Here is a 22,811-nt window from a genome sequence, read left to right as displayed (position 1 = left end):
GTTGTGCTGACCAGTGTTGTGTGTTCCTCTGGTGGTACCCTCACCTTCAGAGCTGGAATTAAACCAAAGTTGTAGTCAAAGGTGAAATGCCTTTGAACTTGTCTAATGTACTGCATTCAGTCTGTGCCCATGCTAATACTGAAAGTTCTTTAGAGGGGGGAGATAAAGCGGCTTCAAAATCAATAGCATTGTAATAAATTCTTCGTGTTTCCAAGGCCAGAGTATGCACTGTTAAATGAGGGTTGTCGGGTGCACAAAATGGTCTGTGTAAGACCATTATTCAATAACTACTGTTGTTGTAGTTTAGAGGCACACCTCTGTCATGGTACAGGCATTTGTTCTCACTTGGGTTAAGCAGTTTTATGCAGAAGAACTTGTGCTGTCTGGTGCAGGGAAGACAAGCCCTGGCAGGATAATATTTTCTTTGACTAAGTATTGTTATTTACCTAGTTATTTTAATGGATTTTAGCTTTTGTTTTTGGCCTGTTTACTGGAGTTTCTCTTTGAACATGTGTATGTGCTGGAAGGAATTTGTTATGGTTGAGAAGCAGGGCTGAGAGCCAGGAAATCTTTTTGGCTGTGCCACAGATCTTCTGTTCCAATCCTGGCAGTTTTGTATGACTTGGTCCTCAAGCTTCCCTCCACATAAGAGCTCATTCACTTCCACACTGGGATGATGTGAGACTGTCTTGATTTCTGTAGTTTGAAGCCCTGGGATGGAAACCCTCTATTAAATATAATCTTGAGATAATTACAGTGGCTACTGAATGTGACAAAAATACTGACATTAAAAATTTGTATTTTTAGATTAGATTCCAGCCAAGCAAAAGGATCCATTAAGAGACTTCATTAGCTTCACCTCCATAAGTCTCTGGAAAAATAGATATAGAGGAGCAGGGCTGGGTATTTTGACCTTCTCAGCTGTCTTTTGGGGCTGCCTGCTCAGCCACCCCAAAGTCACTCTAGGACTGCTTCTGAGAAGTGGCTCACTGCCATCTTAAAAGTGCAGTGGTGGTCTCCACCTGTGAAGATAGAGTGAAGCTGTTATGCCACTAAAACTTCCTATTTTGTGTTGGTGTGACAGACAAGTCTTCAAATGAGCATTATAAAACTTAGGATGAACAGAGTATTTTTATCTAGCCAGCCTAATCCCTTGCAATTTTTGCAGAGGCAGTTAAAGGCTCCTCAATGTCAGGAAACTTGTTAGCATAATGCATATGAAATCTATACAAATTACAAGTAAAAGTTGATTGTGTAATTGCTTAAAAAGGGAGAAGGAAGCTCAGAATAAAATTCCAGACTTCTTTTTTCTTATGCATTTGAAATGTTCTTCTTCCCTTTTTGAAATAGTTTCAGTTTCCTTTACAAGAGACACAACTGTTCCTCTCCTGCTTGTAGATAGAGGAAACAATTTCTCTCCTTCTGTATGAGTTTTTAGGCTGCTATAGTACTTTTTTTCCCCCTCCACTCTTGGGTTGATGCTGGAAGTCTAGTTGATCTCATGATAGTATAGTAGAGGTTAGATAAAAGATGAAATCTTTCCAAGCTTTTGTCTGTGGATTGATTGGTTTAAAAGGGATGGACTAAACAGCAAAGGAAAGGATCATAGAGATCAAAAGCTTGAAAAGTGGATGTTGATGTTCTTCAGAGGGAAGAAAAATGGAAAAAAGACTATAAATAATCTTAACAGCATGATTTCAGTGGATAGGAATAGAATGAAAGGAATCTCTAAAATGTCAGGTAGGAAGAATTAACTAGGAATTAACTAGAAAAAAATACCTGAGTTCCTGAATTTTCATTTGCATTTTTTTCTAACTTAAAAAAAGTGTGTTTTCAGTTACTCTGCAAACATGGTTGAAATAACATCAATACTTGAAATTTCTGTCTGCTGTAGATGCAGGAAATAAGTTAAATGCCTTTCCCAAACACTGTGGCAAGTTCTGGCTCTTCTCATTCTTGTACTTTCTAAGTCCCAGGATTAAAAACTCAAAGTTTGAGTTGGCAAAAATTTGCCAGATGTTCCATGGCTAAATTTTTTTACTCAAAGTACTTTTCAAGTGCAGAACATGACTGTTTTAAGAAAACTTAAAAAAAATTTAAAAATCACTTGCTATAGTAAGCAAACATTAGAAATTATAGGAAAAAAGAAGTCTTATCTATTATTTTGGAAACTCTTCCGAGCATAGGGGGTGAAATGATCGGGGTAACTGAATTTGTAGAAGGACATCTGTAATTTGTGTCGTTCTAAAGCAATTGCTTGCTATTTTGCATATCTTTGGTGTAAGGTTTTGCCCAACATATGTTCTCTGGGCAGGATTAAGGTAGTCTGGTTCTGTGTCAGGATTACTGGTGTTACTGCACTGGTTCTTGAGGACATGCTTTACTTTCATGTCAAATTACTTGCGAATGCTGCATCCAGTGTTTACAGCCTCTTTCAGTTTTGGCCAAATGGAGGCCTCTGACTTTATACACAGAGGATTTTAACCTCTATTTGTCAGAGGCAGCAGGAAGCCCACAGTCACATTCCTATAATGCTTTTTATAAAGTATAACATTATTAAGTTGTTAAAAGAATTTGCCATAGTCATTCAATAAGATCTATGTGAGTTCATACTGTTTAAAAAAACCCAAACCTCATGATATTAATTTGGTTTCCTTCACAAAACCGGAACATAAGAAGTTGAGGGGGGGAAGAAAAGTTTCATAAGAATTATTCAAGCTGGTAAGTTAATTAGTTTAGATAAATACTGACATGAAAATGCTTGTCAGGGGGAAACTGCTGCCAAAAAGCAGAACTTGGGCTTGATTAATGTGAAGAACTATTACTTTCTAAATGTGTAAGTCAGCAAATAACCTCTTTAAATTCTGCATGATAAGATCACTTAAATGATTATTTAGCATATCATTAGTACTGGTAAACAGCAGTTACAAATACTTCAGCTGACTTTCCCATACAACTACTCTTTCCTTCCAGCCCATATCCTGAAGTTTTATGGAACCAATTTGGTACTTTATGAACCATTTTACTGCACTGTTGACCACATTTAGCAGTTGTTTTTTCAATGTGGCAATCAGCTAATACCTAGAACATAACAAAGGAAATGTCAAAACTTTGGAGGATGGACAAAGGTCGTGCTTCTCAAGTGACAATTAAAACTTTTTCTGCTGCAGTCTTGGAGAAATGGAGTGATGTTCTCAAATGCAAAATGATCCGTTTTCATTCAATCTCTGTTAATAACCTTCCTGGAAGTGGCAGGGTGTTTTTCTGGGAGACATCTGCCATTTGACCCTGGCAGAAGAGGGGAGACTGGAACCCACATCTCATGCACTGAGCAAGTGCTCTTGTTATGAGGGATTTTTATCCTTTGCTGTCAGGGAGTGGGCCCTCTGGAGAAAGGTGCTCCATCTGTGAAAGTATTCATGCCCACAGGGAGATGGGGCTTTGAGCCACCTGGTCTAGGCAAAGGTGTCCCTGCCTCTGGTGAGGGTTTTGGAGCTAGATGATCTTTAAAATCGTTTTCAACCCAAACCATTCTGTGATTCTGTGATGATGTATTTAGCTTCAGAAAAAGGCACTACACTGAGAACAGAAGCTTTGTGCTGTGTTTCCTGGTGAGATATCCTTGCAGTAGTATTTTGCTCCTCCAACGAAGGTTGTAGAGGGAGTTCCAGGTAGTGCTGTGCAGCCAACAATGTCCTGCCCACGCCTTGCTCGAGTCTCCTCGAGTCTCTGGGTTTTGCCAAACTTCTTCAGCTGTTGTCCGTGGTGGTTTAGTAGGTATGAGGTACCTGTTGTTGTGGAAGGATCACAAGGGTCCTACTTCTGCTCACAAATATTCCCTTAACTTTCTCTGTACTTTTTGAACTCCTTGAGTTCTGATACAGTTTTTTATGGTTGATTTAAACAGTTTAAATGTGGACTATTGCTCAAAGTAATCCGGCTACTGTCCATTTAAGCCTCTCTGCTTCTTCCCTTGTGCAGTGTGTACATGTGCAGTCAGCAAATGAGGACAGCTATTTGGTTTAAAACTAATGCTAACAAATACATAATTTGCAGTCAGAGCTGTGCTAATGCTGAAGCAAGAGATGGGGCATAAAGTGCAGATGTGTAACTTGGAGAAGCACCGTCGTGCTTACACTGATTTCAGGCAGTGGTGAAACTGTGCTGGAAGTGTTGTGGCAATGGTCAACTTTGAGGCTTTCACATCTGTATGGTTTTGACTCTTGGCCAGACGTTAGCCTGGTGTTGGGCGGTGTGAGGTTTAAAAGCCTCAGCTAAACTCAGGAATGAGATCTGTGCTCTTGGTCTACTACCCTCTAATTTATTTTCATGTAAACTGTTTGGAATGATGATACTTATAATGCATTAAAAGAGAGCCATGTATGCCTAACTGATTTTTCACAAAGTAGGATAAAAATGAGCGGTAATGCAGACATGGTATGCATAGTCATGTTTTCTTACATAAGATTGATGGAGTTATAAAGGATGACAGCTTTCTAGGCAGATATCTGATCCAGAGTGCATTGAAGATGCTATAATATTTTTTTACTGACTTAAGGGTGTTGGATGCTTTGGACCGACCGTCTTCACTCTTGATATTTGCTTTTTGTTGTCATTGTCTCAGGCCAACCAGTCTAGAGAGTTAGAAAATCACAGACAAATAAATATGCTACAGGTACCTCATATCACCTGAAGTTATAAAGTGGACAAAATAGAGAGTCAGGTAGCAGGGAGGTGGTTTCAGGTTCAGATTGTAATTTGTGGGTCTAGCCTCAGAAATTCATTAATTTGCAGCCTTTTATTTCCTTGGAAGTAAATTATAAAACCTGTTTTGTTTTTGCTGTAGCTCAGCCATTGGTTTCTATGCTTCAGAGTAGCTATAGAAAATTCCTACTGAATGACAAATAAAGAACCTGTTGGATACTTAAAAAAAAACCAAAAAATAACCCAAAATCTACATAGCAGAATTTCTACTGGATTGAAATATCTTAGTAGATGTACCTTGTATGAGCTTTTCTTAATAAATCATTTATATGTAAGGCTTCTTGCTGCTGTTCTGCTGTACTTGTGGGCTCTCTTTGGGTTTTGGTTTCTAGATGAGTTTGACACCAATATGTTTGAAGGCAGTGGAGCTGCCCACACTGACCAAAAGCATTTTCCTTACAGTGAAAGTAAAGACAGCAGAGTAAAAGTGCATTCAAATCAAAATAACTCCTTTAAATTTGACTGTTTAACTCCTTTAAATTAACTGTTTCCATGTGTTCTTTGTCCATCTTTCTCTGAAATGTCAGGAGTGTGTATATAGGTGCACAGATAGACTTAAGTATATATACCTAAGCCAGTGTGAAAATGGTCTGTTTCTTTACCAGAAGCAATGTGTTGAAATCTCAAGATCAGCTTGTGTTTTTAAGTCTTGCTTTTATTCTTTGTACTTTCTGAGGCAGGCAGGTTATCCTGATTCAAGTGCAACCTAGCTCTTTGAGAGTTATGACTTCTTAATCTCATTAATTGTGAAAGTATGTGAGAGGCAAGTTTGGGGAGAAATGGCTCAGTTCAGGTTTGTTTTTTCTAGACCAAATATGAGAAGCTGTAAAATTCAACTGAACTTGGAATTGCATTATTGCCTGCATAATGTGAGACCTTTACAGGCTCTGGAGCTTGAGAGGTAAAGGGAAACATTTTTGGGGGGTTTCTATAAGCTCAGCACTTGAAAATCCCTTGTCAGGAAAGGATATCTGCCCGGTCATCACAACCTTCCTGCATCTGCTTACCCCACAGGAAATAAACAGTAACAAGTTCAGTGTGGTTGTTTGTAACTTCAGTAAAACAGAGGTGAAATACTTTGATTAAGTCATGCACAATGACAGTTCATGGAGTGATCAAGACTTAAAATGAGCATGTGATGCCTTTTAAAACACTGCTTGGTGAGCTTCTGTTTTGAAATTGCTAAAAGATGCTACAGCCAGATTGGTAGTACTAGCAGAGAGTTCGAAATGCTTTTGTTGGAAAACACTGGCAAAATGTAGGGCTTCTGCAGGAATATGTTTCAATGAAATTTCTTCCAAAAAGTCTGACTGAAGTTAAAAAAAATTTTTAAGAAGCTGATAAAGCTTTCCTTAAATTTAAGGGAGAAAAACTAGGATTAAAAGACTTGAATTTTCTCAAATTAGGATGCAAAGCATCGTGGCTGCCTCAGAAACACTGAACTTGGGTTTTGCTTTGTTTACAAATGACCAAGAATTTCTCACAATAAAAATGCAGAGCTTTGATGGAAAAGCACATTGTTATTGAAGGATTTCACATTTTTCATTTGTCTTTTATAGCAGGATATTTGTAGTTTAATAAGATGGGGGAAGCATGTTTTGATCATTTAGTAATTGAGTTCACCTTATCACCTAAGTCAGTTTTCCTGCTTTATTGATATGTACTCTTCATGTATTGCCTATGTCATTGATTTATTGCTTCATGAGTTCTTTCTATGTACATGGTGCAGTTTTTAATTGTATGCCAAGGTCATATTATTAAAAGGAGCAAGTGTTGAACAGAGGAAAGAGAGAGCAGAGGGCATAAAATTTTCTTGATTTTAAATCCACTCCCTACTCAGGAGAATCTGAGCACCAAAAAAAAAAAAAAAAAAGGGACATCAAAAAGTCTTGACAGTCTTTGAAATCCTTTCTTTTGAAATGTTGTTTCAAAAGGAGGCCTGGCTTCCTCATTATCTTTGTGAAGGCCCAAGACCCAGATGCCTGCGCCTTGGCAAGATTTGGCTTCTTAGTCCCCAGCTGGGTGTGTGCTTCTGGACATGGCCTTTGTAGAGCCCCTCTGAGGCAGCTGGTTGCCCTCATGGGTCCTGCACCGAGCCTCCAACCCAAGTTCTGCCTTCAGGTTCCCCAGTGGGCGGGCAAGGGGTGCAGGTGGGATGCTGAGTCTGGGTCCCGCACTGCACAGATGTGGAGCACAAAGGTTTCCTGTGGGGAGGGAGCTTTCTGCATTGGTGCTACTCAAATGTGAAGGGGGGATGAGGGTGGATCTGGTTTGTGGTGTTTTGGAAAAAACCCAACCAAATACGATATTTATCTTTCTGTAGCTGTAGATTTTAAACCTTGAAGAAGATAAATGTTGTTTTCCTAGATCCCCGTGAATGCATCCAAATAGGAATGCACTGGGCTTTAAACACCCTGCTGGAGCAGGGAGGCTGGACCAGATGCCCCACTGTGTTCCCTTCCAACCTTAACCATTCTGTGGTTCTCGAATATCCCACATAATTTTGCTCTAAGTATCCAAAGGGGAAATGTTGCACCTTCCAGTGGGTTCTTCCAGAGCCTGAGCTGGCCATCACTGATCAGTCTTCATAAAAGATTCCTGTGTGGCCATGAGAAAAGGCACTGAATATCACGACTTGCATTATTTTCTGAAAAATAGTACTGGCCTAGTTTGCAGAAATGCGAGCTCAAACTTCTTGCAGATGTTGATGTGGTCCAAGTGGGGTCTGCATTTACCACATCCACACAGTCACTTAGACATTAGATAAATTGTTTACAATTTTTTGCACCTTTTTATTGGTTTTGCCATTCTTTGTCAGCTACATTTGTTGGTCTTAGAAAAAATTAAAACTGGTATATTGCATTGTTTTAAGGTTTATTTAGTCTGCTTTTAAAGGATGCCAGAATAACTTCATGTATATTCCATGTATATGGATATTCCAGATATTCCACATTTTAGTGTAAGATAGTTTTTTGACTCCTATCATTTGCTAAAGGATACTCTTACATTTGATAATAATAGTTAACAATTGTTTCTCTGCTTCAGATCTATGTGCAGCTAATGATGACCTAGTAATTCTGCTGACATAGTAATTCTTGCATTGTATCTCATATGGTTATACAAATTTATGGTTTGTAGTTATGGAAACCACCTAATGCTGTAGATCAGTGAAATTACCCTTGAGGTTAGTGGTGGGAAGTGAAGGAATCACCAGGAAAAAGCTGGGGTGGTAAGGAGATCAGCACTTTTTCTTTCTTTTATTTTAGTAGAAAGCTCTCTAGTATCTTTTATTCCTTTAGACAAAGGCTTGTAGTGACAAGTGCTACGGCTTTGAACTGAAAGAGGCTGGGTTTAGATTAGATATCAGTAGGCAGTTCTTTACTGTGAGGGTGGGAGGCACTGGCACAGGTTGCTCAGAGAAGCTGTGAATATCCCATCCTTGGAAGTGTTAAGACCAGGCTGGATGGGGCTCTGAGCAGCCTGGTCTAGTGGAAGGTGTCCCTGCCCATGGCAGGGGGTTGGACCAGATGACCTTTAAGGCCCCTTCCAACCCAACCCATTCTGTGATCTCCCTCAGAATCAGCTGCAACACTTTGAGAGAAAAGAGTGGAAAACCACTTAGTAATTGATAAAACCATCAATGTATGCAGTTACTAAGAAGTGAGTATGAAACAGGTGTAACATTAAAAAATATATAGATATCAGTGCTTTCTGATAAGACAAGTTATTGAAAAGTTCAGGGTGTTTCTAGTGACTTTTATACTATTTTGTATCACATTGTGAAAATTCAGTTATTTATTTTCATTTTGGGAAGAATGTTTTGTTTTGTTTTTTAATGAACTCTAAATAATAGCCCAAGACCTTTTTTAACATTCTCTTGTCGATTTGATTTCCAGTGCAGTCTTCCTTACCTCTATTATGCTACATTTTGACTGATTGTCAAATAACTGCTTGTAAGGCAGAAATGCTTAGTTGGAAATATCTTCTTAAATTCTGCCAACTGAGCACTCAGAAGCTCTGCATGTGCTTCTGCTTCAGAAGCCAAGCACAGCAGGGTGGCTGCCAGGTCCTGTCTGCCTTGGGCTCATACCAGGGCACAGAAACTGAGCTTGAGATATCTCATCGTGATAGTCATACAAGTATTGGCTTAAATTGAGATCAAAACTCTCCTCAGAGGGTGAGTTTCTATCCAGAACGTTGTGACATGGATAGTTTTGTTACAGCTTCAGGTTTTTCTTTTTTGTCACATCTATTTTTCTTCATATTGAAATGTTTTCCAGAATTGGTTGATAAATCCATGACATAAAATGGTTTGCATGCTCATGTTGTAATGTTTTCTTACAAAACATGGCATATTGTTTATGGAACTCCAACTTGTGCCATTTTTCTCTTCTAGATTATATGAAGTACAATGCAAGATATTTTTAGTCCTCTGTTTCTTTTAAGTATCACAAGCAGTCTGCTCCTAATGGTTTGAAGGCATGTAACAACCTCTACCTAGTATTAACTTTTCTGGGGAATTGCTCTTTCTGTGCATGCAACTTGGTCACATCCTCTGCAGGTTATCTGTTATATTTTCTTTTCCTCAGTCTGTAATTGGTTGACTCCTTGGTTACATTGCTAAAAGATATTCTCCTGCTCTTTCAAAAACTGCTGTCTACAAAGTTTCTTGGCACACTTAGCGCTTTTAGGTTGTTAAGAGAATTGTTTATGGTACATTGTACCTAAATTTGTCCAGCTAATGAGAAATTGGAAAGAGCACTAAACTTGAAACTGAATCTTGGGCTTTGACTGAAAGTCTCAGAGCTGGCACCTCGCTGTCATGGTTCCACTTGTACTTGTGAAAATATTTCCCAGAACTGCTCTTAATTGTTTTTCTGGGGACTGAGACTGTGTAAATGAAACTGATAGAAAATGTGAGGCAATACTATGACAATTTGATTGTTGCAATAGTAATTATGTAAATAAGATGTCTTTGCCAAGATAGGCATTTTGTGACCCAGAAGTTCCTCTGAAGAAAGTAAGTGCTTGAGTGCTATTTTGCTCCCCAGTGTAAGAATTTTTCCTGCATAGAAATAACTATAAAACTGTTATTTCTAGTACTGCCTGATGTTTGTTAACATAATGGTCCCTTAAAACATCTCTCCTCTACTTCCTGTGCTGAAAATCATTACACCCTGTAGTTTTTTCACAGCTTAAAGCTGTTGGAACAATTTTCAACCTCAAGATTTTTTCTCTTGATATATTGTCATTTCCAGCAGTCAAGTGGTTCACATCAGGTGGGCTTTGGTTTATTGCTCACAACTTCCTGTGCAGATAGTGGGGGGAAAATGGTATTAATTCAGTTGTCCTTGAGACCTCTGGCTCTTGCCCAAAAATCTTGAGATTTGTCCAAGAATTAGTCATACTGAAGCCTTGCTGTCCTGGGAGCTAGATGATAAACTTGCTAATTACTTCAGATACAGATTGTTTCTGCAGCAGCACTGCCAGTGCAGTACACAGATCCCTCTGGAAGATGCTCATAGCAATTGTTTTGGGGAAAAAGAGTGTGGCAAATGAGCCTAAAATTATATTTTCTTGGATCATGTTCAGCAGAAAAAGCAAGGATTGCTGTATTTTGTAGTGCTTTGTGTACCTGCCTGTGCACTTGTGTGAATTGAGCAGAAAAACTGCTGAAGGAAGTGGTGCAGGACCTGCAAACCCTGTAGTAGCAGCCTTCCCAGGGTCATCCTGGGCAGTGTAAACAAAACAGTTGTATAGAAACACAGTTCTGCTTCTAGGCTGTCTTTCAAAATTCCTTTTGAAGTGATTTTTAAAAGGTTAGCCTCACAGGCTTGGCAAACAGGAGCAGTCGTAATGACCAGGGTTTGTTTTTTCCCTTCAGTATTGAGCTGGTGATTGGTTGCAGAGCCACAAACCAGGAGCTGTGTCAGAAGTTCCCTATTTGCCAAGCATTATCACTGGTTTCTGTAATATTTTTGAACATAACCAATAGTTTTAGTCACTATGTTGACAGAAGGCCTATCATCTTCATGGCTAAAAAGTGTTTTCACATAATTGCTTTTGCATTGCTAGGAAGGTATTTTCATGATGCTCTTGTACTGCTCTTGTAGAGTGAGGCGGATCCCATGGACCTTTGCCAAGAGATGCTCTAAATCATAGAGAATTGGTTAATTTGGGTTCATTTGGTGAAGAGTAATTTTAGGAGCAGAGGGGCTGAAAAGTATGGCATTGATTATTCTGAAATAAAATATGATTTCTAACAAAATTTGCCAGGTCTTTCCAGAGACTTCCAAGGAAGGGTAGATTACTGCAGAGCTGTGAGGAGAATGGATTTGCAGCATCATTTAAAGCAATGAAGTGTAAGATGCATATTCAGGCTGTGGCAGGCTGGCTTTCCTTCTGTGGGGAGGAGATTTGAACTCCTTTATCAGTAGATGAAAGGAGATCCTCACAAAGCTGGATGGCTCTTAAATGCTCAAGGTGAGTCAGATAGGAATAGGACATGTATTAAACATACACACACTGTTTGGAGTGAAAAGCAGATCTGCCAGTATTCTTAAATGAATTAAACTATTAACAATGTAGATTTTAATGCTTTTCTTTGTAAATTTCATAAAAACAAGCCCCAGTACGAACATAATTTATATAACACAACTCTTGTGTGAAATTAGGACACAATCCTTAATTTTATTGATTTTTTTTAATGATCAATACTATTTCAGTTATAGACTGTGACATCTACTTTGTTTTAGCAGGTCTGAATTATTTCAGAATTCTGGTAACCAATTGTTATGTGAATCTTCTGAAAACACAGTTGCAAACAAAAGCCAACTTTCTGGGCATGCAGTTTTCCCTTGGGAAAGAGGGTTGGAAATAGCTGGTGCTGATCCAGTCCTTGCACTTCCATTCCAAAGCTGTCAGTTCTAAACTGGCTCTGTTTTGCCTTACAAAATCACTTCCATCTTTTATAACATTATGAAGAAGAACATGTCTTAGCATTATGTGTTGTATTGACTGGTTTAATAATCTGAAAACAAGCAAAAGAAAAAAAGAAAGCCCGAGGCAAAAAAAACCCCAGCACCCAAGGGACCTTGGCATTGAGATATATACATAGTTAAGTGCTAAACACTGCATTAAAATTTAATGTGAACAGATGACTAAAACCTGAAAATACATTAGGAAATTATTACCAAAAACAAAAACATAAAGCATACAGAAAACAAAGACAAAAGCAGATTTTTTTAGTAGTGAACTACTAATAGCACTGTTTAGAGTAAAGCTGCTCAGGGCTTTTCCTCTGTGGTCAGTGGATACACCCAAATCCCTGGGAGGTTCTTCCCCATATATAAGGATTTAGAGTTTTTAAAAATATTTTCATGGAAACCAAAGTCCAATTAAACATGTAGCTGGGATAAAGCCAATATACAAAGATTGGAAAGCAGGGAAGCACCTGTGTGTCCTGTAGTTTAACTGTAGCCAAATAAAGAGTAGCAAATAAGGAAATCTGCCTGTTTTTTCCATAAAAGGAGCTTTCAGACAGGGAAAAATCACTGCAGATGCTTGTGATGTAAGTGTTGCTGCAGGGAGGCATCCTGCAAAGCCACTCTTAACAAAGCCCCACTTAATGCACAGTTTAGCCTTGGAGAGTTAGTTAGCCCTGGATGTTTTGAGAGGGAACTGAGTCAAACTTCAGCCTTATTCTTGATTCTGGTTCCAGCAGCCTTTTGACCCTGAGAAATTTTAACTCTTCATTTCTTGCTTTCTCACTTTTTGCACTAATAAAATGAGGTTTCTGTAGCCATCACAGGGAAGGTCTCGAATTAAAATCAGCATTTAGCTTAATTACTGAAATTCATTCTGTGGCTGCATCTAGTAACATTAATCACTTACTGAGCATTAAATTAATGCACAAATTGCAAATCTCCTTTCATGTTAAAGCAATGCATTGGAGGTGACCTGTTCACCTTAAGTGCTGCTTAAAAGCTTTAAAAAGCAATATGAAATTTGTAAAGGTAGCGTGAATAACACGGCTTTAGAAACGAGTTCCTGATAAATATTCCTGTTCAATTAAGCTGGGCCTGCGGGTTAAAGTTCTTCTGTGATTATTACTTAGAGGACTGGTAATTGCTTGGTAAATGATGTTGTATTTCTCTCATTTGATTCTTGAATACCAAATTGTGGACTGAAGCTGAAATTTGCCCTGATAAGCTTGGAAACGCCCTGCAAGCTGCAGAATGCACTTTGAATTCACAGAATAGAAGCGTTTTTCATTTTCAAGTATAAAGAAAAGAGACATGGTTGTAATTAAATCCATCAGTTTTACAGCGTGGGGGTAGTTGCACTTGAGAAACCCCCTCTCTCTGTGTTTCTGCATTGTGGCACACACGGGTTTTTGTGAGGCATCAGTCTTGTCAGTGCAGCACCTACTTCTCCAACTGCGTGGCCATGCACTTGGAAAGGTTCCTGTGAGAGTGGTGGGGGTCCCTGGGGAAAGAGCAGAGGGGGCTGCTAAAGTCTGAGAGGAAGGTGGAAATGGTGATCAGCAAAACACCTGCTTTAAATGTCACCAGGTGTGAAAGCTAAATAACCTCTTTCTGCTCGTGCAGCCGCACGGCTGACAGGTTTGTGCAGCTAGCACAGGTGACAAGGCTGTGGTTTGCCCAGGGACGTGCACTGAATGGGCTTTCTCACAGCCTGCCATTGCTGGTGCTGGCAGCTCTGCACTGCTGGGGCCAGGTGGCTTGCAGCACCCTCTTTGTCTTGCCAGCTTTCTAACCACAGCATCAATTAGTATTTGTGGGAACCAGAAGAGATGTGTGGGACTCTCTGCATCTTGCTGTTCGAGCTCTATGGGTAGATGTTTCTACACAGAAATATCCTCTTGCTGAAGGTAGCCCATCTAACTGATGGAAAGCAGCAGTCAGTTCTCTTACATTCCTGTCAGATGAAATTCCACATGCTAATCAGGCTGTGGAATAGGTTGTTGTCAATAAATGCACAGCATCTTGTACTTTGTGTTCTGCTCTGCTCCCAGCCTTCGTGGTGTGGCTGCCCTGTCTGTTCTTAGTGCTTGTTCTGGCTCTGTGATTCTCTGCAGAGCAGATTTAAATCTGGGTTTGCTTTCTCTGTTAGCTTTCTGATGGTTTAGTTGACGTATGTGGGGGTTGCCTGGTTGTTGAGGCTGGCAGGTAGAAGAGGAGTGGAAATGATGCAGAAATAGGCAGATCCTTCTGTGTGTAACAAACTGCTGTGTCCCCATACCTTATCTAGTGGAATCACACTCAGAATAATGTGAGCAAAATTGGAGCAGGGGTGAGAGAGGACCTGGAACTGCTGGTCTCAAGTGCTAACTCAAGAACAGTAACTTTTGCTTCTCTTTCTAGACCTCTCATTCCCTTTCATCAACCTCTTTTCCTCCTTCATTAAAATAATACTTTTCCAGTCACTAATCACTAAAATGTGATGTAAATGAAGCAGGATTCACTCTTAGTCAAGATATTTCAGCAATGATTGCTCTGGGAAACAAATTTGGGCTCCTCAGAGCAAAGTGAAGTGCTGGTGGGAATAATAAAAAAGGAAGAGGCCAAGTGGCCAGAAGAATGAGAAATGGAGGTCATGTGCCTGTGTTTCCAGCAAGGGCAGCACTGAGGGACACAAGTGAGATGTGCGTGCACTCCTAAATGAAGGGAAAAATGATGCAAACCAGCCCAAGAGCTGAACTGGTTGAGAAATGATGGAGAAACAACTATGTGGTTATGAATCACTAACTGATGGGTTTTTTTCTGCTATGGATGAAACAGCTCCACTATTGCCAAAATCATAATTTAAAACTTGCAGTATGAAAAATTGTAAATCTTGTCACTCTCATCTTGTTACTCTGAATTTTTATTTGATACACTTAAAAAAAGGTGGGGTTTTTTTTTAGGAATAAGTCTAAATAAGGAATGTCTTACTGCTAGTTTCAATTCTAGTAAATGCAGTCTAATTTTACTAGGTTATTTCTTATTGCCTTAGCCAGGTGATGCTGCATGCTTTTCATGCATGCTGTGCTCCTGTTCATAGCTATAGATTTTTTCATCTGTGCCAGTGAATTTTAATAACTAAAATGTGCATTTGGAAGATCAAACAGACCAGGAGCCATCAGACAGTGCATTGTGTACAGAGCAATGAGCTGACAGATGTTACTGCTGTCTTTTGGGAAGATCATTTGAGGAAAATGTTGCATGTATGGTTTTGCCCACTTAATCCTGAGTTTCATGGACACTGCTTCCCCCACCTCTCACTCTCAAGAAGGCACATATTTGCTACTCAAATGTTCCTCTGTTGCTTCAGGGTTCTGATGCTGCACTGGTGAGAGGCAACACTGTGCTCAAGGATGAGTGCTTTTTGAAGAAAATAAAACAAACAGAAGCCATCAACCCTGTTCTTTCAAATTTATTTATAAATATGGTGTCAAAATACTTTCCCATGTGGTCTTGCTGTCTCAGCATCATTCTATTGTGTGTGACATGCAGACAGGCTGAGACTTTGTTTCTGCAGGACTGCTGTTTATTACTAATGTCAGCAGAAGGGCAGATGTGGTTTCAGCCAGAATCTCCTCCATTCCACTTACATTCTCTCTGCTCCTTCTCTCTCATGTCCTGCCTCGAGCTCTTTATTTCTGATGTATTCCAGAGGACTTGGTTAAAGTACTGGTAGTTTGCCTCAAATCATAATTAGGGTTTGCTTTGGGCCATGAGTCACTCTAACTCTCTCCAGAGGTGGCTCTGGAACCTGATACTGCAGAGACAAAATAGTCCTCAGTGCAGTTAAGTGACTGTGGTTTATATATTATTTATATATTATATATTGTTAAATGTAAAATATTGGGTAGATGTTGTAGCAAAAATGGATTGACAGATACAACAGTAACTTCCAGTCACCAATGGGCTGAGGTTTCCTTCAGATGTTTTTTGGTGGGGTTTTTTGGGTTTTGGGTGTTGGTTGTTTGGTTGGTTTGGTTTTGGATTTTTTGGGGTGGTTGGGAGAATTTTTTGTTAGTATTGTTCTGTGTTGTTTGAAATGTGACATTTTGTCTGTTTTGCTGTATTGATTATTCCTCTTTTCAGAAATAGCTTTAATAGGAAGTAGTAAGGGACTCTAGAATACAACTAATACAATTGTCTCAAATCTGCAGTTAACTTATATCTAATGGACTGCTGTTGAAACAGGAAAAAAGCATTTGATGTATTTAATAGCTCAAAGTTAAATGGTTAAAATTCATCTTGCAAAGTATGAGTGTTCTGAAGTATTTCAAAGCTTTAGCCTTCTGTTGAGGTTCACATTTTGGTGGTTGATTTTAGAGAAGGAACTAAATCCATTCAGAGTTGTTGCCTGTTCTTAGTGTGATGCAGGATTCCTGTCATTTTTCCAGGGGTCGCCTCTGTTTGATCTTATCAAGCAGTCGAAAGAGCGAGAAGGCCAAGCTGATCAGCCTGAACCCACTGCTACTCCCAGTACACCTTTCCAGCATAACCACACTGCTGCAGACCTGTAAGTGAATGCCTGAGGTCTAGGGAAATGTGAAATTAATATTACCCTTAATATTAATATAATTGATATTACCCTTAATATTCACATCCACCTGTATTCTGTTTTCCTACTTCTTAGGCTTGGTACTTAAGTTTTGGTAAACCATTGTATTTGCAGATATTTATTATACATTGAAAGTTAAATCAACTGTTGAAATATTTTTCCCCACCCCTATAAAATATGTAATTGTAAACTGTTACATCACTTGCCTAGGAATAAACAAGTCCCTGTATCAGGTGTTGGGGATAACAGGTCACAATAGCAATTTATTTCTTCTGATGGGGAAAAGGGAAGAGTTCCTGCAAGTGTTATTCATATAGAATTGAATAATGAAATTTCTTCATTCTGTGATGTTAAATGCTTAATATATGTTGAACCTCCAGCTATCTTTCTCCTGTGAAATCTCCTAAGAAGAAGGCATCTGGACCTCCTCTAAGTGCTACTTCCCCTCCAGATGTTCCACCTGCTGTGACCCCCCAAACACCGCAGAAACTGCAGAAATCTACCTCCCTCTCTCTGTTCTACAAGAAAGGTTTGTTCCTCCTGCATGTGCTGACATTGCAAAGTTATCTCTTGCTCTTTATCCCTTTAGAGTTTTGGCAGTGAGCATTTCTGAAAAGTTTGTTGTAGAATCTGTAGTGAACACCAGGCAAACCTCTGGAAGAAAGGGCAGAATGGTGCCAGCAGGTGGTTCCTGTGTGCACTCTGTGAGTTAGAAGTGAAAACCTCCCTATCCTGGCTGGAAGAATGTCCATATGGGCTCTTCTGTCCTAGCATCCTTTTCCCAGCAGTGACCATGCAGAGATGTCCTGTGAAGCTGGACAACTGGGCAGACACGGCTGGTGCTTTCCCAGGCTTGATCTTTATCCCACTTGGGGGGTTTGCTGAACCTTTTGTGCTGTGTCTGCTTAGTAACTCTCAGCAGATTTGTGTTCCAGGTGCTTGTTTGAATTGACATAGGCATGTGCAGTGGTGTTTGCTGTGGCCTTCCACGTTGTCTGTTGTCTCTTGTATGAAAATCTTTTCCATTTATTTTGAGCCTGGCTTCTACTACCTTCACTTGATGTCTGGTAGATTTTTTCCTTGCAGACAGTGAGCAGCACAATGCTGTCTCTCCTTCATTACATTCCTTTCATTTTGTGTGCTCCTGTTAGAACAATTGCAGTTTATTTTTCTTTGTTTCTGAAGTGTATCTACTGGCCTATCGTCGACTCCATACCCTGTTCCTTCACCTTCTCTCCGACCATCCTGACCTGGAACCCTTGATCTGGACCCTCTTCCAGCACACACTGCAAAATGAGTATGAGCTAATGAGAGACAGGCACCTGGACCAGGTAACAAGGACAAAAAAAGTTTTAAAAAGTTAAAAAGACTCTCCTGAACAAAATGTTCTTTGTATGTTCTTAGCCATTAGAAATTGTACTCTGGGGTTTTTATTAATCTCTTGATCACTGAAAGGAGGACTTAGTTTAGACTGAAGTCTGTCATCTCAATTTTTTAAGCACTGGCAATTACTTGATATGGCACCTTCAAATACAATTTTGAGCTTTTTACAAAATAACAAAGACTGACCACAATTTCTAATAATTTGCATAAAAATATAGTGATTTTCTCTGCAAAGACAATATGTGTGGCTGATCATTTTTTTGTTATTCTACTCTAAAATTGCAGCATATGGTAGGAGTTTGAGAAGGTACCATCAGCTCCAATTAGTTTTTGTCACATAGAAACAGAGGTAGCATTATGTTAACTTATGTTCTAAAAGTTCCTTTTAAGTTGAGGTGTCTGCTAGTTTATAGAGCACAATCAGTAAAAGAAAGTTATTTCTTAACTTGAAATGAAGAAGCTGAATTAATTTTCAGTTGTCTTGTTTCTTTAATAGATCATGATGTGTTCCATGTATGGCATATGCAAAGTAAAGAATGTAGATCTTCGATTTAAAATGATAGTTTCAGCATACAAGGAGCTTTGCAACACAAATCAAGAGGTATGGAAGTTCTTAAATGTTATTCCTCCATAAAAAAAAAAGGGAAAATTTCTGCTTCACTGCATCTCCATTTTGTGGAGGAGAAAACTGACTCTGATACTAAATATCTCTTAAACATCTTGCATAAATAGTTTGGTAACTCTCCTCAGAAAACAAATTTCATTCCATCTTTTGAAAAATATGTAACAATGGTTTATGACTGTATTAGGAGTCTAGATGAAAAATTTATGTCTAGAGCTAATAAGATTTTCAAAAGTAACACAAGTTTCTTTATGAGTTGTCTAACTTCCTTGGAGCATTAAGGGAAGAGAAGCAGATTACTTTCTACAGAAGCTTTCGACAGAAACATGGTTTGATAGCAAATAGAGATGTATGGCTATATATCAAACAGCTGTGTATGTATTAAATTTGCAGGCTTAATTCTAACATGAAGAAGTTCCTTCCTTCACAGGAACTTCAATGTACTAAAATTTTTGCACAGCACAGTAATGAAATCTATAGAAAAACCCTCACCAGTTAATGGAACTGTAGCATCCCCTCAGTAGCAAAATTTCTCATAGTGTATTTGTGGATCTTGGCTAAACTCCAGACTTCTGTCTCCAAGCCTATAGAACTATTTTATCCCCATCAGGTCAGTAATGAGTTTTTTAGCCTTCCAAGGCATGCACAGTAGTCTAGACTTTCTGACACATGGGTGTGAAAGCAAATCGTTCTTAAATTTGGAAAATGTTAGAACTGTGCTCACACCAAGGAGCTGTGCCAGATAATGAAGTAGGTGCTGGTGTTCATACACATTTGGAAAAATCCCAGCAGTTTAGAGAAGGTTCAATGGCTTGCATACAACTCATGTGCCATCCTAGCTCTTAATATAACACAGACTTTGAGTGACTTTATGAGTTTGTCAAATGTAAAATTTTTGTTCCTTGTATTTTTTTAATCTGTGTATGATTTTCTCACTCTATGCAGACTTTCAAGCGTGTTCTTATCCGAGAAGAACAATATGACTCCATCATAGTCTTTTACAACTTAGTGTTCATGCAGAAGCTGAAAACAAACATTTTGCAGTATGCTTCCAGCAGGGTAAGCCATTATCTCTGTTCATTATTCAACAGACTACAGATATATAGGCAATCAAACCTTATAATTATTTTATTATTTTTATAGCCTCCCACTCTGTCACCAATCCCACACATTCCTCGCAGTCCTTACCAGTTCTCCAACTCTCCTCGGCGTGTCCCTGCTGGCAATAACATCTACATCTCACCTCTCAAGAGCCCCTACAAATTCTCTGATGGGTTTCAGTCACCCACAAAGATGACTCCAAGGTCTAGGTACGTTGTTGACAAGCATTTTTGGACTAAATTTAGGTATTTGGGGGATATTAGTAGAAGCAAATTGAAAAACTGCAGTCTAGTTTGTCAGTAGTCTGTGGCTATCATATAATTTCTATTAATAGTTTTTATCCTGTATTTGGAATCTTTATTCATAATTCAGTGCTTTTCTGTTGTGCTCAAGGAGGTTTTTTGTTGGTTTTTTCCTCTTTTTTTTTTCCCCCCCCCCACCAAAGAAGAGTTTCCTGACCTGGTTGCTATAAATGTTGTTGGCTTTGACCCTGCATCACACTCCTGAAAAACACAGATGAGCTTTGTCAGCTCCTTTAAAGAGAAAATACTTTTTTGCAACAAAATGTTTGTTTAGCTGGCTGAACAGAACATTTCAAACTGTTGGTTACTGGCTCTTAGCAGATGAGGATGACAGTAAATTTACCAGTTTCCAGTGGCTTTTTAGACTAGGATCAAGTGAGTCCCACTGTGCACAGAAGTTTAAATGTTATTGTGTACTTTAGGTTGAAGTCCTGCATGACTTTGATTAGCAGACACCTGAAGGTAGAGATGAGAGGATGATTTTCTGGGTACCCAGCACTGAAGGCTTTTCTTTCTGATACAGGACAGACTCTGGGGGCCTCTGATTCTTTCAAGCCATAATTTCATGTCTATCTGTGTGATTCAGTTCATTTGGTGATTGAGCATTCAGTGGCTCAAAGAGAAATGTCTCAACACAGTAAAGCACAGTGTGGATTTGCACTGTTAACACAGAGAGAGGAAGAGACCTTGTTAATGCCTTGTGCTAACCTGTGCAAGTTAGTGAATGCTTCTGTCATTGTTAAATGGAGCTTAAACTTCTCTTCTTCATTTGGCAGAATTTTGGTGTCCATTGGAGAATCATTTGGGGTGAGTTTTAACATCTTTGATGCCTGGTCTTAAATGCATGTAACTTTTGGAGGAATGGGGTAGCCTGCTCACATCTCTAGAGCAGACCAATGAGTGTACCTGATTTACTAAAGTAATTATAGGGAAGTTCTGGTAACTCCTTTCAAATATCTAGACTTCACCTTCAAAATGTGTTGCATTTTATTTTAGTGGCTTTGGCACAAGATAAGGGTCCTTAAAACTCCAGAGTTTTAAGAACTCCTAATTTTTTTGGATCATCTGGAAAGTTGGAGTGGTTTCAGGATTTATTGGCAATTCTTTCCCTGTTTTCTTGTCACTTCAGACTTCTGAAAAGTTCCAAAAAATCAACCAGATGTTGTGCAACAGTGAGGGGCAGCTGAAGCGCAGTGCAGATGTGGGAGCTGCTGCCCCGAAGCCACTGAAGAGGCTGCGCTTCGACATAGAGGGGACGGACGAGGCAGATGGAAGGTGAGAGATTGCCCTGGGCTTTTCAGAGATCTGGCATGTATTGGGGTCTCAGGGCCTTCATCCTAACTTCCTCCTGATACCCTCTCTCGTGTTAATTTGTGAGCTTTAGCAGCTGAATCAAATGAGAAGTGGAAGCATGAAGCTCCTCAGTTACATGCTTTGATGTCAAAAAGTGACTCTCTTTATTTAAAGCTTAGGTTATGAAGGTAAAAAGTTAACTTAATCTTATGCTTTCTTTCTGTAGCAAACACCTACCCCAGGAGTCCAAGTTCCAACAAAAGCTTGCAGAAATGAGTGAGTGTTACTTTTCTCATAATCTGTAGAGCCCTGAGTGCCTTGGATAAGAGTGCTTGGGCCCACTCAGATGAAAACATTGTTCAACACTGATGTGATCTGGATAATTTGCTTAGCTTTTGTACTTCCTGCATATAATCTTGAAAATGTAGATTACAAAATGGAAATTTATGTACACAGGAAAAGCGTATGTAGGTTTTTTGTTGCTTTGCTTTTATAGGGAAATGTGTGAGACTGCTTTTTCTTCTGCTGTGGGTCAGCATTTCTTTCAGATCTTATGGCATCACTTTTCTGTTTTGAAATGAAATTCAAATCTAGCTCATAAAAAGCAAAACAGCCCCACCCCCATGTCTGAGTTGTATTTTCCACTTGTGAGAAGGAGCACACTTGGCCTGGCCAGGCATTCTCACTCTCTGAGAATCTGAGCTCTGCAGCTGAGCAGATTTGCCCATTAAAAACTCTTACACTGCTCATCAAGATAGGTATGAGTGTGGATCCAGGCACCTCTGTTTTAAGGTAGGGAAAATGTTTCAGTGTTGATTTATGGTAGGGGTTAAGAAGGAGAGCTCTGTCTTGTGTCCAATAGTGTTGGTGTGTGCCACTGAGGGGAAAAGGCATTCCTGGGCAGGCTGTCTCTGGGACGTGGGCACTGCTCAGCCCACGGCCTCTGCCTGGCGAGATTCCTGATGTGACATGGACCATCTGCCCGCCTGGAGGGTGGAAATGGACACAGTGAGGGGACAGAGACAATGAGAACTGGAGTGAACAGGTGGAAGGAATTTCATAAGATCTGTAAGATTGAGCAAGAATGGCTGAAACAGTGCAAAATCAGGTGTTCATCCTATAATGAGGGATTTGGTTTGTTTACAATAGAATAATGTACTTCTATTTCTTGTGTCATTACAAATTTTTCCAATAATCAGTCCAAAGTAATTATGAAGAAATATTTCATTCTTTTTCTTTGTTGGGTTTTCTTGTAGCATCTACTCGAACAAGAATGCAAAAGCAGAAGCTGAATGATGGAAATGATACCTCAGCCACTGAAGATAAGTGAGATTCTTCTCAGGACCAGGGGCTGCACTGCCAGCTCTCTTAAGATTGTTTTTGTTTTACAGCCTTCGTTAATAGAATTGCTTTTTAGTTGCTTTCAGTTCCAAACTGCTAGTTGAAAACATTTGTACTTTTAAATTGTTAAATGTTTTCCATTATATTTTGCCTAATGATGTAGCATATATACAATGTAAGCCACTGAATTTAATTTATATATTTTTTAAAAGTCTTGGAAAGTGTCTGAATTTCCTGTTGCAGCATTACTGATTTAAGCCAGTTCGGTCTCGTTGGATTGAATTTTTTATGTCTAAAGGTGAAATGTTAGCTAGAATGATTTTGAAATGCACTAATTTTGTTTCTTAGCTTTGATTATTAGATTTTCATTATTTACAAATTTTGAAAATGGTGGGCCAATTACTGCAAAGACTTCCTGTCTCTGTTCA

General features: G+C 39.2%; 1 protein-coding gene across 1 annotated transcript in view; it reads left to right on the top strand.

Moving 5' to 3' along the window:
- RB1 (RB transcriptional corepressor 1) overlaps nucleotides 1-22,584 on the top strand; it is a 70,094-nt gene extending 47,510 nt beyond the window's left edge. Inside the window, exons 18-27 of the mRNA XM_054271804.1 lie at nucleotides 16,181-16,299; nucleotides 16,722-16,870; nucleotides 17,527-17,672; nucleotides 18,221-18,325; nucleotides 19,292-19,405; nucleotides 19,490-19,656; nucleotides 20,526-20,556; nucleotides 20,879-21,024; nucleotides 21,269-21,318; nucleotides 22,299-22,584. Of these exons, the coding sequence (XP_054127779.1) occupies nucleotides 16,181-16,299; nucleotides 16,722-16,870; nucleotides 17,527-17,672; nucleotides 18,221-18,325; nucleotides 19,292-19,405; nucleotides 19,490-19,656; nucleotides 20,526-20,556; nucleotides 20,879-21,024; nucleotides 21,269-21,318; nucleotides 22,299-22,372 (1,101 nt within the window). The 3' untranslated portion in view covers nucleotides 22,373-22,584. The remainder of the gene's footprint in view (nucleotides 1-16,180; nucleotides 16,300-16,721; nucleotides 16,871-17,526; nucleotides 17,673-18,220; nucleotides 18,326-19,291; nucleotides 19,406-19,489; nucleotides 19,657-20,525; nucleotides 20,557-20,878; nucleotides 21,025-21,268; nucleotides 21,319-22,298) is intronic.
- Nucleotides 22,585-22,811: the final 227 nt, after the last annotated feature.

The sequence above is a fragment of the Melozone crissalis genome, unplaced genomic scaffold (assembly GCF_028551555.1).
Source record: "Melozone crissalis strain CALT ecotype California unplaced genomic scaffold, PUWL_Pcris_2 ptg000013l_1, whole genome shotgun sequence".
Classification (NCBI taxonomy): Eukaryota; Metazoa; Chordata; class Aves; order Passeriformes; family Passerellidae; genus Melozone; species Melozone crissalis.
Note: the sequence above shows the minus strand (reverse complement) of the source record. Positions and strands in the feature narration are given on the sequence as shown.